The 18,034-nt window shown below is 41.0% G+C and overlaps 2 protein-coding genes across 2 annotated transcripts; both read left to right on the top strand.

The window, feature by feature from the left end:
• Positions 1-833: 833 nt before the first annotated feature.
• Positions 834-13,155, top strand: LOC140351516 (coiled-coil domain-containing protein 180-like). Its single transcript, XM_072437367.1, has 27 exons — positions 834-940; positions 1,136-1,215; positions 3,763-3,824; positions 3,915-4,024; positions 4,933-5,061; positions 5,130-5,252; positions 5,319-5,414; positions 5,959-6,122; positions 6,523-6,642; positions 6,707-6,786; positions 6,910-6,998; positions 7,069-7,188; positions 7,263-7,436; positions 7,500-7,615; positions 7,830-7,956; positions 8,070-8,109; positions 8,833-8,906; positions 8,969-9,147; positions 9,752-9,921; positions 10,143-10,323; positions 10,537-10,683; positions 11,248-11,392; positions 11,462-11,575; positions 11,714-11,797; positions 11,933-12,016; positions 12,865-13,004; positions 13,068-13,155. Exons 1-27 carry the CDS (start codon positions 875-877, stop codon positions 13,153-13,155), a joined length of 3,102 nt encoding a protein of 1,033 aa, XP_072293468.1. The 5' UTR covers positions 834-874.
• Positions 13,156-13,479: 324 nt separating this feature from the next.
• On the top strand, positions 13,480-16,791 carry LOC140350800 (coiled-coil domain-containing protein 180-like). Its single transcript, XM_072436315.1, has 9 exons — positions 13,480-13,553; positions 13,622-13,688; positions 13,988-14,126; positions 14,259-14,419; positions 14,508-14,633; positions 14,713-14,809; positions 14,880-14,949; positions 16,347-16,470; positions 16,591-16,791. The coding sequence occupies exons 2-9, from the start codon at positions 13,674-13,676 to the stop codon at positions 16,720-16,722; spliced, it is 864 nt and encodes a 287-aa protein (XP_072292416.1). The 5' UTR covers positions 13,480-13,553; positions 13,622-13,673; the 3' UTR covers positions 16,723-16,791.
• Positions 16,792-18,034: the final 1,243 nt, after the last annotated feature.

Below are 18,034 nucleotides of genomic sequence, written 5' to 3'. Positions count from 1 at the left end.
TTGACATATGATCTATTGCTCTAAGCAATCTCTTGATTAATAAAATTCCCACAATTTGTTTTTTAAAAATATGTTTTTTATGCACAATTAATAGAAGAACAAATGTGCATTGTGTATTTGGGCTTGCACATTAGATCGATGGACTGAGATTACCAACACTCAAAATAAAACCTTGTGGAAACAAAAACCCATCGGAACGCACTTCCTAAATGATCACTATTTTCCCCTGGGGCAACCTATCCCAATGCCCTGATTATGGTTTGATGTCAAACAGCCTGTGAGTGCCCAGCAGCAGCCTCCGACTCAAGCACCACATACACAGCCCCATCTTGGCTTTATCTGTAGCCTCTCTACATGGAAGTTCTGTTTCTTATTAACTATCAAATACTGTTGGTGCTTTTATGATTTATTTATTTAATTATTCATTAATTTTCATCAGCTTGTTGCGGTTAGGGATCACAGGTGATTGGAGCCTATCCCAATGACAGAACACCCTGGACAAGGGCCATCATCACAGGGTTTTTATGATTTACGTAATGTTACGTCAAGTGGACATGCGTGACATTTCAGTTAAAACAAAAATAATGTGATTTTTTAACTAGAACCAACCATGGATTATTATATTATTATTATTATTATTATTCAAGCTTATTTCACACCCAAAGATTAAACTTTTATTCTTTTTTTTCTTTTTATCCTTGTTGTGAAGCGTTGCCTTGGAAACTTAGAGACGCGAATAATCTATCGCGGAAGTGCTCGGTTAAGCGTGTAATGGCGAAAGGTGTTACAATTTAGAATACACAATAATTCCAATGGAAAACAACTGAGCCACTCTCGGCCCAGGGAAGAAATTAGCATTTGCTTGGCTAAAACTATGGCTAAAAGTGAACCTAGAGCGGTTGCCAGCGGGAAGGTTTACAGACAGCTCTTTGATGCTCAGGTAAAGTATCAAAATGTATTAAGTTATCACAGCGGATTAAAGCTAAATTAAATAAATGCCTTGAGAAGATAAGGTCTCGTGTTGCACAAAAAACATGTTGTGTTCACTTGAAAACTGCACTGTCCTGATCAGTGCAACATACTACAATAGTTTGAGTTAAATTCTACTCATGACTCATGTCTATAAAAAATGCAGGTGCAGCTGTCAAGATCTCTGCTGGCCACGTGGAAAGACCAGTGTGTGCAGAACAACACACAGTGCAGCACAGCCACCAGGTACAGTACTACACACAACACACATGTACAGTACTACACACAACACACAGGTACAATACTACACACAACACACAGGTACAGTACTACACACAACACACATGTACAGTACTACACACAACACACAGGTACAGTACTACACACAACACACAGGTACAATACTACACACAACACACATGTACAGTACTACACACAACACACAGGTACAATACTACACACAACACACATGTACAGTACTACACACAACACACAGGTACAGTACTATACACAACACACATGTACAGTACTACACACAACACACAGGTACAGTACTACACACAACACACAGGTACAGTACTACACACAACACACATGTACAGTACTACACACAACACACAGGTACAGTACTATACACAACACACAGGTACAATACTACACACAACACACATGTACAGTACTCCACACAGGGACAGTACTACACACAACACACAGGTACAGTACTACACACAACACACAGGTACAGTACTACACACAACACACATGTACAGTACTACACACAACACACAGGTACAGTACTACACACAGGTACAGTACTACACACAACACACAGGTACAGTACTACACACAACACACAGGTACAGTACTACACACAACACACATGTACAGTACTACACACAACACACATGTACAGTACTACACACAACACACATGTACAGTACTACACACAGGTACAGTACTACACACAACACACAGGTACAGTACTACACACAACACACAGGTACAGTACTACACACAACACACATGTACAGTACTACACACAGGTACAGTACTACACACAACACACAGGTACAGTACTACACACAACACACAGGTACAGTACTACACACAACACACATGTACAGTACTACACACAACACACAGGTACAATACTACACACAACACACATGTACAGTACTCCACACAGGGACAGTACTACACACAACACACAGGTACAGTACTACACACAACACACAGGGACAGTACTACACACAACACACAGGTACAGTACTACACACAACACACAGGTATAGTACTATACACAACACACAGGTACAGTACTACACACAACACACAGGTACAGTACTACACACAACACACAGGTACAGTACTACACACAACACACATGTACAGTACTACACACAACACACAGGTACAGTACTATACACAACACACAGGTACAGTACTACACACAACACACATGTACAGTACTACACACAACACACAGGTACAGTACTACACACAACACACAGGTACAGTACTACACACAACACACAGGTACAGTACTATACACAACACACAGGTACAATACTACACACAACACACATGTACAGTACTCCACACAGGGACAGTACTACACACAGGTACAGTACTACACACAACACACAGGTACAATACTACACACAACACACATGTACAGTACTCCACACAGGGACAGTACTACACACAACACACAGGTACAGTACTCCACACAGGGACAGTACTACACACAGGTACAGTACTACACACAACACACAGGTACAGTACTACACACAACACACAGGTACAGTACTACACACAACACACATGTACAGTACTCCACACAGGTACAGTACTACACACAACACACCGGTACAGTACCACACACAACACACAGGTACAGTACTACACACAGGGACAGTACTACACACAGGTACAGTACTACACACAACACACAGGTACAGTACTACACACAGGTACAGTACTACACACAGGTACAGTACTACACACAACACACAGGTACAGTACTACACACAGGTACAGTACTACACACAACACACAGGTACAGTACTACACACAGGTACAGTACTACACACAACACACAGGTACAGTACTACACACAGGTACAGTACTACACACAACACACAGGTACAGTACTACACACAGGTACAGTACTACACACAACACACAGGGACAGTACTACACACAACACACAGGTACAGTACTGCACACAGGTACAGTACTACACACAGGTACAGTACTACACACAACACACAGGTACAGTACTACACACAACACGCAGGTACAGTACTACACACAACATGCAGGTACAGTACTACACACAGGTACAGTACTACACACAACACACACAAAACGTAATTAGTTACAGTTTAGAAAGTAACTTATTTACATTGCTTTGGGATTCATTTATTCATTATATTGTATAAATAGATCAATTAAATGCTTTTATGTTTTAATTATGCCATTTAAACAGGTAAACAACAATGAGTTGTATAAACTTGCTCAGTTAGCATAACATCAACCACTGCTGAGCTCGGCCTGTGAGGTGTTAACCTGACATTATAATTAATTTGATTACTTTGAGAACATTCAATGAGCTCCCTCTTTAGGCTGTGTCCTGCACAGGAAGGTTACCTTCTCCTAAGCATTGAGTATTTTGTTATTAACTGTAATCTAATTACAAGGAATGCCTCACATTACGTTACTTAAAATTGTAATTCAATTATAGTTACTTGATTACACCCAACACTGATTATTTGTATTTGATGATTTCAGTGAAAAGGAACTTGTTGACACTGATGACTGTGAGGATGTGAGCGGACTCCCTGACACACTGGGTTTGTGTTTTGTCATACTGTATATGGAAACACATATAAACACATCCAATGCACCACATGGCCTTTGTTATAACACATGTTGTACTCTAGTAACTAGTGGTTCCAGTTCAGATGTTATCGACCGAATGTCAAAGAAGAAAGCGGCAAAGCACCAAGAAACATTGCTCCAGCTTGACACAGAGCTGACTGCCATCTCTAAGGTACAGTGAGATCTGAGCTGCAAGTCTTTCCAATTACTTTATATTACTAAATATTTATTTCACTCTTCACTCACGTGGTTAGAATGTCAGCCATTTTGTACCTATGGCTCTATTCTTGCTCAAATACGCATCAACAGCACTCATTGCTCTTGGGAGGGTCAAACTGTTCTTTGGGTTGTGGAAGAAGCTTTACCACCCCAACTATTAGCGCTGACTTCTCATTCCAAATCCTTGTTGGTCAAACTATGTTAGTCTTGCCTTGTACGGCTATAAGATTTGGTGCAGGATTATTATCAATAGTAGTAGGCTTATTATTATCATTATTATTATTGTTATTGTTATTATGTTATCATTATTATTATTATTATTATCAATGATAATAATAGGCAAACTATATATGTTTTTATTAAAATTATATTTCAATTGTCTTTTACTGACCCTACCACCTTTTATAATTAGTCATTTGAATCATCAAGAGTTATGAATGCTTAGCCTTTTTCAAGTAAGTTTGCATTGCAAAACATGTCTAATGTGTGTTTGTTGGTCTTGTGTTCTCTTACACATGCACAGTATTATTTGAACTTTGGGAGTCTTCAGACAGGCACTTGCGCGGCTGAAACGAGTGCACATAAACTGGAGCTAGCACAACTCTTCAGACCCATTTTGCAGCATCTGTAAAACCTGCTCGTTGCAAGCCTCTGGTCCGCAGACCAAACAAGCCTATAATTAGGTGCAATGCTTGGATGGTGGTTGAGCTAGCACACCCTTGCATCTCACAGCCAGAACGTCTGGACCAGCACATTAGACATCAAAGTCAACAACCAACTTTTGCCTTATTCTTATCTGTATCTATTCATCTATTGAAGGACACTTTATGCACTGTAAAACAAACTAATATTCCTGCACAGGTGTTTGAGTCACACGTGAGGAAGGATAGTGAGGAACTGCTGACTTCCCTGAGAGAGGTCGACCTGAGACTTGAAAAACTGAGTCACCGAATGGAACGGCCTGAAGAGTTGACATCACACAGTCTACAGGTGTGTGCAGTATTTATTCATTTATTTATTGATGCTTGTTTGTTTATCTTTAACTTTTTGTCTTACAGGATATGTGTTCTTTGTGGGAAGAGGTGGAGGAGAAGATGAAGCTGAAAAAGAAACTAATCATTCAGTTCTACTGTAATTTGTGTCAGACTGAAACACAGAGGACCCATCAGGTCAGAGCACAGGCCCAGTGTGTGTGGAGTGTGATGTTTAGAGATAAGCATAAAATCAATAATGGGTATTATGTTTAGATTAAAACCGTCCTGAAGAACCATGGTGGTCTGCTGGAAAAGATCAGCTTCTTACAACTGTCTGACATCCAACGACTTCTTCACTCTAAGGCAACTGTAAGTCTTTGCACACTGGCTTACATTATTTAACACAAATAACAAATAAAGGAGAGCAGCCCTGCCATCTTTGTGATTCATCATTATGAATTCAGAATGAAGTCCCCATTCATTATGAAGTTATGTCGAGTTATGTCGCTTTAGATTTTAAAGCGACATAACTCGTTGCTTTAAAATCTAAGTTATTTGACAAGTTTGATGAAGACTATAGTATACAATGAGCTGTCCACACTTTCAGTACAGTTTTCATTGCCCTGTCTCACATATTTTTAGATTGGCTGTGGAAGAGGCCTGCTCCCCAGCTTCATTGGTGCCTTTGGCTAGATTATACTTAGTTACCATAGTTATTTTAGTTTATTTATTACAGAGCTTCTGCTGGTACATGCACCTAAAGGGAAGATTCTCTGAGCAGGGGGCTTGTGTGGCGTTTACATATTTTCTATTTGTCTCTTTATTTCTTAATGTGTTACAGACATTCAGTCACCTACTACTTCTACTATACCTGCTATATTTCTCAATCCTAATGCCTGCCTGTTGTTCATAGATGCTAAACCAGTCTTTGTTGGCAAACCGGCGCAGTTTATGCCAGCTGCGGTTGTGCCTGCTGGTGGAGAACCTACAAGACACGTCAATAGTCCACCAGTGCTGGGAAGACTGTATGGAGCATTGGAAGAACAGCAGAGTTCAGCAGATAGTACAACACTTCAGGTGCAGACCTCAGAGGGTCAGCTTCACAAAGAATCCAGCCAATTGTTTGTACTCCAAAGGGTTCAGGAATAGCTTCAGTTTGAATGATGACTCATTTCAGTCATGCGTTTTTTGAAAAATCGGCCTTAAGCATCCAAAATCAATAAAGGAGAACATACATGTTCTATATCTGACTTCAAACAAATGTTTATTATTTCACTTATGCCTGTTGGGGTGACGCCTGACTGACTGCAGCCCATCACAGTATTACTGTGTAAATTACCATTTTCACCCCAAATCACACATGGATGTAAACAATAAAGACCAAATCCCAAATGTACTTCACCTATTCTATTGTGTTACTATGGTATTAGGAATGGTAGGAAAATTACAACATATTTTTAATATTTTTACGTCACAGTGAATTGTGCAGCAAGGACTTGGATGAGGATCTGCTCTCTGAGCAGTCAGAGATTTTTAAAATCCATCAAAGTCTGAGAGAAGTGAGTGTCAGTCGCTGTGAGGCGGTCAGCAGCCTGAGGTCAGTAGTTCCTCTGCACATATATATCTATTATGAGACAAAGACTCAACAATTTATTTTCTAGTTCATTGGCTCCACCCACTTGCACTGCTGTTCTGGTGTCTGATTGGTTTGACCAACTGAAAAGCTTCAACCATAAAATTGGTAACTTTTCCACCCCCCTTTTTTCTATCATATCATATTTATAAATACATACATGTATAAATATATACATATTTATCATATTTATTTCTTCACGTTGTAACACATACTGCTGTTTGTTCATAGATGGCCTCCATGCTGACCTTGGGAGGTACATTCGCAACTGCTATCACCAGATTTGGCAGGAACGACTTGAGGAAGTTCACCGTTGTGAGGTGTCACTAGACTTCTACATTCTACATGCGTTTGCTGTATTTGATTTAATTATCATCTTTTGTCCCTTAGAACACTCTCCGGGATCTGCAACTTTCAGAAGCTCAGGTCACTAATGTTGTACAGTCCCACTTCTTACCTCTGATTGGTCAGAGTCAGAGCAAGGCTGACGAGCGATGGGCTGCTTTTGATGTCCGTAAGACATGATACTTTGTTCAAATTGTCAAAACATTTTATTTTAACCTAAATGTATATGTGTTTTACAGGTGAGCTGTAACTCTGTCAGCCACCACAGTCTCTCATTAAGCAGCTCAGTGTTTGGAATAATGCATCGGGCATCGTTTCTGTGGGAGGAACACTGCTCCAATCTCCAAAATATAGAAACAAATGTCCAAGAACATGTGAAGGAGTTGAGGCACCTGCAAAAGGAACAGTTAGAGGTAGCTTACAGTTTAGATTGTAGTGAACTGTTATGGTCACAACCACTAACTTGGATATTTTAGAGAAAAAGACAAAACTTGGATGAGCTGCTGAGTATACTGCGACAAGCGAGCAACGAGGAGAACCTGAACATATCTCTGACCAAAGCCCTGTTTGAGCTACAGGAGCTCCATGACAGGTACTGCACAGGAAATACAACCAATAGGGTCACAACATGATGAAATCTTTTGCATATTCCAGGCATATCTCAGAGCATAGTAAGGAGTAACATTAAAACAAATTCAATTATTTGACTTAATCTTATATAACTTTGATTCATAGATGATTTATACATTGTGCGATCCCTTTGAGTGTGTTTTGTGTTGCTATGCTGGATGTCTTTGTGGTTGTAGCTGCAGACAGCATCTGTTGGATCAGAACACTATGTTGGACAGACTCCCTGCTTTGTATCAGCTGGAGCTCCAAAACTACAGCAGTCGCCTCAGTGCTTTCTTCCACCTCAGCAGCATCTATACACCGGTAACTGAACCATTTGCATCCAGCCAAATGTACACATAATGGATCAAACTTGTTCATGTTTCCTTTTTTCACTAAATATTGTGAGGTTAAGTCATATTGTTTCTATTTTTCAGAGCCCTGATGAATTTGGCCCAGTATTCAGTGACTTATTAGGTCAGTTAGCTTGTGTGTGGGTGTATATGGCGGGTATTCATCACATTATGAGGACAAAACTATTTACATGCTTACTTCATGGGGACCATAAATGAGGTCCCTCTGATACCTTTCTCATGATATCTCAAATCAAATATCTCATTACAGTCACAACTCACAAGCTAGCATTAGCCAACTGTAGTGTTTCAGTTTAGACCAGTAATGCGTCTATGAGCTCATAAGATCTGATCCAAAACTTTATGTAATAATTCATGTTAGTGTAGCGTAGGCCATTCTAGACATGATTTAATGTTAAGATAGCCTATGAGTTTGTTTAGTATTTAATGTTTAGGCTTAGGTTAAGGTTTGGCGAGTACAAATTTTAAATTGAGTATACAATTTCTAAATTTCTAAAAAACAAATATAAAACCTTCCAATCTCACCTGCTAGTTGGTGGCAGGTTAATGGGAATCAAGGCCAATTGTGTGCCACTGGTTTCTGGGTTTCATAACTTTACCCTCAAGAAAAAAGGTGACATTTTAAATATAACCTAAAACTACAACAATCCAACTTGTTTTTTCTATTGTTGTAATTATTGCTACAGAATTGCAGATGCAACTGCAAATGATTTGTCCACAACTAATCGGCTGTTAATAACTTGAGTCAACTCAATAAAAAATGGGTATCTTTCAGTGAAATGCTTTTTTGATTGATCTTTCTCTGACACCTGTGTTCCTTTTGTAGATTCCAGTCTAAAAGCCACATTAACCATAGACAAAGAGAACAGTGGGGAGAACACTGATGCCGCACAATATCAGGTGAGATCATATTAAATAGTTTCCTTCTTCACACACCTGTTTTATTCCTGTGTTTGCTTTAGGGTGACAGTGGGCTACTGGATCTGTACAACATGAACAGCTCTGAGGAGTTAAGCTCATCAAGGGGCCGCACTTACAAGGGGCCCTCCTTCATGTGCCAGTCCCTTGAACTGAAAGAGCCTCTGGGGAACCGACTGTTGGAGGTGTTTTCAGCCGTGCTGCTCTCTCAGACACTAAGCAGGTGTGACTTCACATTCTCATCATCATTTATATATGTGCTATTTAATCAAATAGAAGCCACATTCTCAGTCAATTTCTCAATCCACATTTTGAGAGTAACAGTCCATGGCTCTTTCCACACTGTCAAAAGGAGCCAGGCACATGTCACCAGTATCTGGCACCAGTCTTGGGTAGCGTTACTTTTAAAAATAACTTGTTAAGTTACCTCATTACTGCACTTGAAAACTAACTGACGTTACGGTGCTACTTTGTTATTAGAGTACTCTTGCGTGGTGATCTGTCAACATAAATAAGGCTATGTCAAACTCATTTACTTTGGTTGTTTATTTTATGTTTTAATGATTATATATATTACTGTGTTCAGCAACGTAAAGAGATTGTCGACAAATTATATGGGTTGTAGAGTAATGTTAATAATTGGTAACGGAAGAGTATGGTACGGACTTTACTTTTAAAACAAGGAAACAGTAACTTAACGTGTTAACTTAACAGGTTACTTTTAAATGTAACGCTAATTAATGATAATATGATATGCTAAGTTTCTTCCATATTCACTGCCCCGTGTGTCCACAGCACATGACCTGTGTATTCTGTGTAATTGGCAGAGTGAGGAGCATGTTTGTGGAACACATGGAGCAGCACTTCCATGGCAGTGTCTTCTCAGCCCTTTCTCTGCTCTCGCACCTCAAACAGGAAGCACTTATTGAGCAGGATGTCAAGCTGCAGCAGCTCAATGCCCAGCATGTCGACCAGCTAATATTCCAGCCACGTCTAGGTAAAGCATCAGCAATGGCTAAACAATCTCAAATTGCATTACAGAACAGTTCACAGTCACATCGGCAAAGAAATGTCTCAACTTTTTTATTTTATTTTTCATCTTGAACATAAAGTGCCACTCTCATCTAGAATTCACGTTCACCATACTCATATCTCATGGCAGATGATCCAGCAGAGATTGTTGTGTAAAATATTTAAGTGTCCACTTGTGTTTTGTAGCTGAGCTGCAGCTGCACCTAAAGCAAGTGGACAGTCACTGTGAGACAGTGTCACACACTCTAGCCTCCCTTAACACTGATCTGAAGGATTTCCTAGAGTCTGTGGGCAAGAGGAACCAGACCTTTTCGACCGCTGTGTCCAACTGTGAAAGCAGCCTTGAGTCTGTAGATACTCTTCAGAGGTACGTCTCCACTCTTCCTGCTATACACCTGTATACACCATTTGTATTCAGACTGACCAGTGACCAATCATATAAAATTTGCCCTTCAGACGGGCCGATCACAGACTATGGGAAGCTCAGAGCTTACCAATCATCACATCAATTCATACATCACCTCTTTTGTGTGCTTATGAAGAGACCACATGTTTGTTGACCTCTGTCTTTTTGATGCAGATTGGAGACCCTCAGCTCAATCTTGAAGGACTATCTTAAGAATCACATTGCAGACACCCAGGATTTTCAGGCCAACTTCAGAAAAAATATGTTGTTCGAACTGGAGCAGCTCAAACAGGCCACGACACAGCTGCTCTGCTCCTTCAGGTGACATGCTGTTTGAAGTGATGGCTCAGTTCAGCTTCTTTTCCTTAATGACAGAAACACTCAAATATAGAATGAATTATATTGCTATTACACATTGATTTGCTGCTCAATGTGTGTGCTGCAGTTCACTTTGTCTCAGGTCACCCATGGAAAAGAGAGAAAGATTCTGATTAATGTGATTTTTATCTGGTTAAATAAGGGTAAATAAAGACATACAATAAATACATAAATTAGCTGTTGCCCGGTGGTCAAGAGGTTAAAACACAGCACATGTATATCAGGCTCCAAGTGCAGCCGGCAACCGTGTTGTGAATTCAATTTCCGACTCTGACTATTTACCGCATGTCATCCCTTCTCTCTCATCCCCCATTTACTTCCCTGCCTATAAAGCCTACGGGCAACAAAATATTTTTTGAAAAAAATAAATTAAAAAAACTTGTTTTTGTCCAGTAGTAGTAGTACAAGACAATCCAGTTTCCTTTTACATGATTACTAACTACATTATTAAAGTTCACACATGAATACTATAAATATACCGTGTATGTTGTTACCTGTGTTTGACAGACTTTTCAGTGAAGGAGGGAACTTTACTCCTTATGAGATGAGAAAGTTTCAGAAGAAGTTGAAGAAAGAAATGAAAAGGATCAATGTGGCGGAAGAGTCCATCCATGATCAGTTGGAGGCCTGCCACTCCAACAGTTTACAGCAGGTAATGGTTTGTATTTTCAGCTCAGCACTTAAGTGAAGGTGTAGTCTCACACACAAGTCTTTGCTTCAGGTCAGGGACGTATACAGTTTGCAAGAGAAAATAACCTCCCTCATGTCAGAGTTCATGTTTGTGGAGAAGATCCAGCACGTTCTTCGCAGCACTCAAGTCAAGATCAAAACTGTGGTATGTTTTGCAGTTACACAATACATATGGCTGGATCTCTAAACCCACTGACAAGAAAAACACTTACGCACAACCAATACACATGCATGGACGCAATCAACAGAAAAAGCTAGACTTAAGTGTTTTTTTTTTCTTCAGGCTGCCACCTGTAATCAGCAACAGTCTGACACCAGCAGCAAGATTCATCAGCTACAGATCCTTCTGGAAGATAGAGAGGCACAGGTACAGGCCAGTGACATGGATTTACAGATGTCAAATCTCACTCGAATAAGGCTTAAATAGACATCTGTGATGAGTAGATGCAGCCAGGCTTTGTGTATATATGTGTAGCCGATGATATTCTATGTGAATTTGCAGGTGTTCAAGGTCCAGGTGTTCTCCACCCTCTCCATCCTCAGTCAGATGCTGCATCAACAGGCTCAGTGTCTTCACTTTACTTTGGTATGTCTACAGTTTTCACATTACAACATCTTTCATTGAAAGTGTTTAATTTCTTTAAAATGTGTTAAAGTGATCTGTCTAGACCAAGCCACTGTACAGTAGGCACAGGCCCTCAACATTCCCCTCCTGAACATCCTCCCAAACCGAAAAAGAGGGGCCTTTAGTGCAGAAGGAGGCTTGAGTGGAGACTATAGCAGAACAACTAATTGGAAGTATGGAGTAGCATGAGGACCATCACAGTGGAGGGGTTGCATGTCAGAAGTTGTCCCTGATGTCGTGAGCCTCAGGGTCCTGAAAGCCGGTGCTCCCCTGCTAATGTGGAAGATGTCATGCCTTATTCCTGTCATTAAAACGCTGCACCTCAGCACCTAGGACTAGAAGCCCATGGCGCTGACAGCGTACATTAGGCTGGAGTCATTCCTCCTGGAGCTGCTGTGACCCATGATCTGCAGGACCACCAGCTGCTCTGATGCCTCACTGTGAGAAAGGAGGAGACCAAGAGGATGATGCAGGAGTTGCGTTCATCTAGAGCAGCTTTTGCAAGCGATTGAACTGTAGGCTTAAGACAACACTGTCTGCTACAGGCTGTCTGCAGACATCCTCAGGGTGATGCTCCATGTGATCATGGAGAATCCCCCTCTCCTGAGTATAATGACAGTGATCCCACATGCAGTAGAAAGTGTTTAGGTCTTCAGCCATGGTGACACACCTCAGCAGGGAAAAAGCCATTGTGCAAAAGTATCTTTTTATTTCTTATGTTATTTTAGTCTGTTTTGAATGATTTTACTGGTGTTAAATGCTATTTGTTTTCATTCATGTTGCTTTTATTTGTTTGGTTATGTTTGTAGGTCTCACAACAGCGCCCTCTGCAGGAGGACACCCATCTGTTGGCTCACCTTTCATCCCCGTCCTCTGCACTGCAGCCCTTTTACTCAGGAGGTGGACTGCATGATGATCCTTTACTGGGGCTCATAAAATCTCTAAACAGGTATGAAGACTGCGTATATTGTCTCAAATTATACATTATGTACTGACTCTTATGTCCTGGTAGGGACAAAACACCGGCCCCCCCTGAAACAGAGCCCAGAGGAGGAAAAGGTAAAGGTCATGTGTCTAGTGCCCCACTCTTTTCAATTTAGAACACTTATTTTCCATCTTTATGTGACTTGTCCTTAGATCAGAGCACTGGACCTATTCAGAGGAGAGAGGAGTCTCCTGCAGTCAGGTAAAGACCACATACGTTGTCTTGCCTACACAAACTCCTCCAGTGTGTGCGGGTGCGCGTGCTTGTGTGCGTGAGTGTGGGTGCGTGCGTGTGTGTGTGGGTGCGTGCGTGTGTGTGTGGGTGCGTGCGTGTGTGTGTGGGTGCGTGTGTGTGTGTGCGTGTGTGTGTGCGTGCGTGCGTGCGTGCGTGTGTGGGTGTGTGTGGCATGGAAGTGACAGCCCTGTGTGTTTTAAGGAGAGCCGGCAGAGCACTCAGGATTGACTGGAGGATACCGATTTTTGGGCCCAGACCAGAGCCTGAACATGATACTCTGTGAGTCAAGCCACTTGTCTATGTTTTATCAGACACTTTAGTGCTTAATAAAGGCATTTGTCCTGCAGCTCTTTCAGGTCTAAAGTCAGTACCCCGCTGTGGGAGGGCAGTGATGTTCTGATGCTCACTGCTGAGGTAAATGTATTGGAATATTTTATCAGCAACTTCATCTTACTTTATCTTGGCTTTGTCACAAACTACATTGCCCACAGAGGTTTTACCATGCTCAGTAGTATCTGAGCTTAGAGAGCACCTTTCAATCTGCCACCTGGGCTGTTGTTAGTTTAGACCCCATCACAGAGCCCGCTTTTTTAATAGTTCTATATAACCTTGTCCTATCTGCTGGGCATACTCCCCAGCAATTTACCAAAAATAATGGGGCAACTGGAGTGTGCTGATTCTTAATATAATTTAGTCATTTCTGGACCTCTCAGGATTTCTACCAGAGCAGCCACGGTGTGAATCACTTCTTGCTGGTTCCTGACAGTTTGGAGCAGTGGGTTGAAAACATGCAACTAAGACTTAAGGGATACCTGGAGCAGGCAATGAGTTTCCTAAACTCCAGCCAGAACGGTACTCTCAAAATAATGTAGTGACTAGTAATTTTATACTGTGTATTAACACTGATTCCATCTCAGTATAAGTAAATCAGTGATGATACATCAGCAGTCATGTTTACTTTTTTGTTTCCTGACTGATTCTCAGAGTTCGTGAACGATCTATCTACATTGGAACAACTGTGTCAAAAGTTACCTAGATTGCTGCTTGGTTTACATGAGCATCAGCACCAGGAGAAACTCGAGACCGAGGTGGCCAGAATCAGGCAGAATTTAGACCAGACTGTGGCAGAAAGTGAGACTGAAAAGGTATTGTTATACTGTAATTGTTATACTCCTATTAGATCAACTTTGTCTAGTATATGTGTTCTAATGATATTATGTTCTAATGACGCAGAACTATATTCTGGGCCAGCTGAGACTAAGTATAAGTGGTGAGGCTTTGCAGAAACTCATGCTCAGAGAACAGCACCGTCAACAAGCACTCAACAACGCCATCAACTGTTCTGCCGGGGTCCAGAAGGTAAGGCAAGCAATAAGGTAATACTTGTCTGACTACAAAAATAGCAAAGAACAGTGCTGAACATTGCTTCCTTTTTCAGGAGTGTTTGCATCTGGCTGGAGAGGATTTTGTAACTTCCCTGGCCTCGCTGACAGAACAACTGCTGTGTCTGTATGACCGGCTAATGACAGCCGATGGTGAGTGTTCTTTCTAGTGTTTTGCGGAAACACATTGATTCTGTCGCACTGATGTTCAGTTCTTTTACAGAACTAAAGGCAGAAACACAGCCCTCTGAAAACACAGACAAGACAGCACTCAAGCCACACACAGCCCAAAGGTAGGTCTGATGTTTCATGTGTTGAATGTGCAAAATTGACCAAACTTTATTTAATTATACTGTAAACAATGTAATTTTTCTCCGGGACAATTGATTTAATCTAAATGCCATCAAATCAATTGTCCTATTTGTTTAAAATAAATAATAAATAATTTGTTTCTAAATCAATTTCTAAAAAGAGTTTTGTAATACATTCCCAGGTCAAAATTGTACATAATTTACCATATATTTTCTTTTCATATGACAGTGGAGGGGAGGGTGCACTAGACTGTTCATGGTTATTGGAACAGATTTATTTAACTGGGTTGGTGTTTATGGGTCCTGGTATTTTCTTCTCTACATCCTCTACAAGACTCGGTGTGTTTGGGTGTGTTTGGGTGTGTGTATGTCTGTGGGCACATGTGTTCTTGAGAGGGGGACTGTCCAGGTAGACATTTTTGTTTAGTTTTTTGAGCCTTCTTGTAATGTGATGAGGTCAGTGACAAATTGCAAAATTCAATAAAGACTTGATCAAAACATTTTAACATAATATATAATATAATAGTTTTTAGAGGTTTAGAGGTTTTGGTGTCTTTCCTGAGTTGAACACATCTTTAGATGGAGATGACGCACACATCAATCCCATTTAAAAGCTGAAAGAAAGAAACATGGTTCTCACACGGCCTGGAAAACCTGAAAAATAACTGGCCTGTTTTCCAGACATGGAAAATAATTTTAAAAAGCCAGATGTCTTGAAAATTATATATTTCGTCCTTGAAAATGTCTCAACCCTTTGCTTTGTTGAATTTTTGAATATCAAATTCACAACTTGAAATTGATATTCAATTCAACTGCCATCATTACTATTATTTTTGGGGACATTTTTTAAAAACCCATCAAAACACAGGAAATGTCAACATTTCCCTTATTTTTCAGTGTTAGAAGTGCAACATTAGACGTACATTACCATTCAAATGAGAAGAATGTGTGCTCAACTCTAAAGTCTAATCCGTCCATCTAATTTGAACATTTTAAGTGTAGTGCTTTGTTGTTAATTTGCAAACATTGTGAACTTCAGGTATAGCGTTACAAAGACTTTATTACAAAGACTGTATATTAGGTGGTGATGTGGTTGTAGACACCACCTTTGGGTCGATAAAACACCATCTTTGAAACAAAGAAAGGTGCAGTATTTTGTGGCAGCTGGGGCTGATGCATTTCTCAAATAAGATGGCATGTAGAAATATAGAACCAATATTACACGGGCCAATCAATGGAAAAGTCACATGGACAATTGCCTCGACCTCAAGGGCAATTTTTACTGACAACCACACTGATATGCGTTTATATATTTGCATGTTTTACTATCATCCTGAATGTGCACTTCATTGTTTATCCCATTATGTTTGCATACACAGAACCTGGCCAGGCATCCCATATTTCCCTTTGTCAGGTGTTACCAAGGTAACTGCCTCTATCGCCACAAACAAACTCACCCGTGGACATGAAGTGGTTATAGAAGAAAGAGACGCCACTGTCAAGGTATAGTCACTATCCGTCTATTGAAGATATTTAAGATATTAATGACATTAAAGACAATCAGTCTTTTAAATACTACAAATATATGGGCTGTATAATTTGCTAACTTGTGTTGTGTTGTAGAGGTTTGGAGAGATGTACAGAAGTGAGCTGTTGCGTCTGGACTCGGATAAACACAAAAGATTGGGGGAAGTGGAAAAGTGGCGTGTACACTGGAGCCAGCAGCTGCACACCATGACACAGCCTCTCAACTAAGAATCAAACTAAAGTCCAGTTTATGCTTCGCCGTCAAATCCACACAGACCTCCCGAAGCACACGGCGGCCAATTGCAAAGCTTGTGGCTCTTGCCGTGTACGTGTGTGTACGGGGAGGTGTGCGGCACGTCTGCGTAGATCTGATGTACAGTACATCTCCCCCAACGCACACAGCCCTTCCACTAGGCCGTATAGGCGGGTGCCTGGGGCGGCACTGCGGGGGGGTGCCCCCCTCTGGATTTTTTTTTAAATTATTATTAAAGGTTGAATGGACGATTTTTTGGGCCCAAATCTGAGTCTTATTTTCTCGTGGCGTGGACTGCTGATTTGTCCTGCCACGTATCAATCATAAAACTCACCTATCGCTCACCTGCAGCCGCGTCAGGCTCGTCCCACATTTCCGCGTGTCTAAGCGCATTGATCTATCATAATATAGTTCCCTCAGCGTACGGGGCAAAATGAAGACGGAGAAAGACTGTTCGAGCTGACTCAGAAGAAGACGGAAATCTACGGGAGAAGAGAGATGCGATGCGATCCGTCGCGCTAATAAACAAACGCACGTGTGTGTTGTATCAGTCCGCACGGGGGAGTGCGCATGTGCACTTCTGCCTGCGTTTTCAAATCGCCGAAAAATCGTCCATTGCGCCTTTAAATTTTATTTTCTTTTTTTTGTCAGTTTTTTGCGCCCCCTTCTATGTATCCAAACGCTATTTTGGAATTGACAAATAAATCTAACGAAAATTGTTATACATGTGTTTTTGCGTGGCAGAATTCTTTTTTTTGGGGGGGGGGGCGCCAGGGGAGTAGCTCGCCTAGGGCACCAAATGTGCTGAGGCCGGCCCTGCACACAGCAGCCAATCGCGTTGAACCACAAGGGCTGTGGTTGACACGGACTATACGGAAAACATTAAATACAGCTTAAAACTGCTGAGGTTTGACACAGAAATGTTTGCACATAAGCATTAAGTGATAGCTTATTGTGCGAGTAAATATATAAATGCAAAATAACACGATTTGATTCCCATGATGCACCTGGAGCCTGATGAGCTCCGCAGAAGCACCGCGGTGAAGTGAGTTTCACGTTGGACGTTGGACATTCGCCTCCGCAACTAGAGCGGGAGCTTCCTCTGAGTGTGCCCCGCCTGCAGTAGCTCGACACAGGGAGCTGCGCGCTGAAGTGCCACTTGGTACGCCAGTTAGGGACCGACTCTAAAGTACCGTTTGTTTAAAAATATGTTATCTTAAAAAATATCAAACGTATTTATATTTAAAAAAACAACAATATTGAGCATGAATCCAAGTTGCTAATATT

The sequence above is a fragment of the Eucyclogobius newberryi genome, unplaced genomic scaffold, assembly GCF_026437365.1.
Source record: "Eucyclogobius newberryi isolate DKJ021-1_F unplaced genomic scaffold, fEucNew1.0.hap1 SCAF_8, whole genome shotgun sequence".
NCBI classification, from domain to species: domain Eukaryota; kingdom Metazoa; phylum Chordata; class Actinopteri; order Gobiiformes; family Gobiidae; genus Eucyclogobius; species Eucyclogobius newberryi.
Note: the sequence above shows the minus strand (reverse complement) of the source record. Positions and strands in the feature narration are given on the sequence as shown.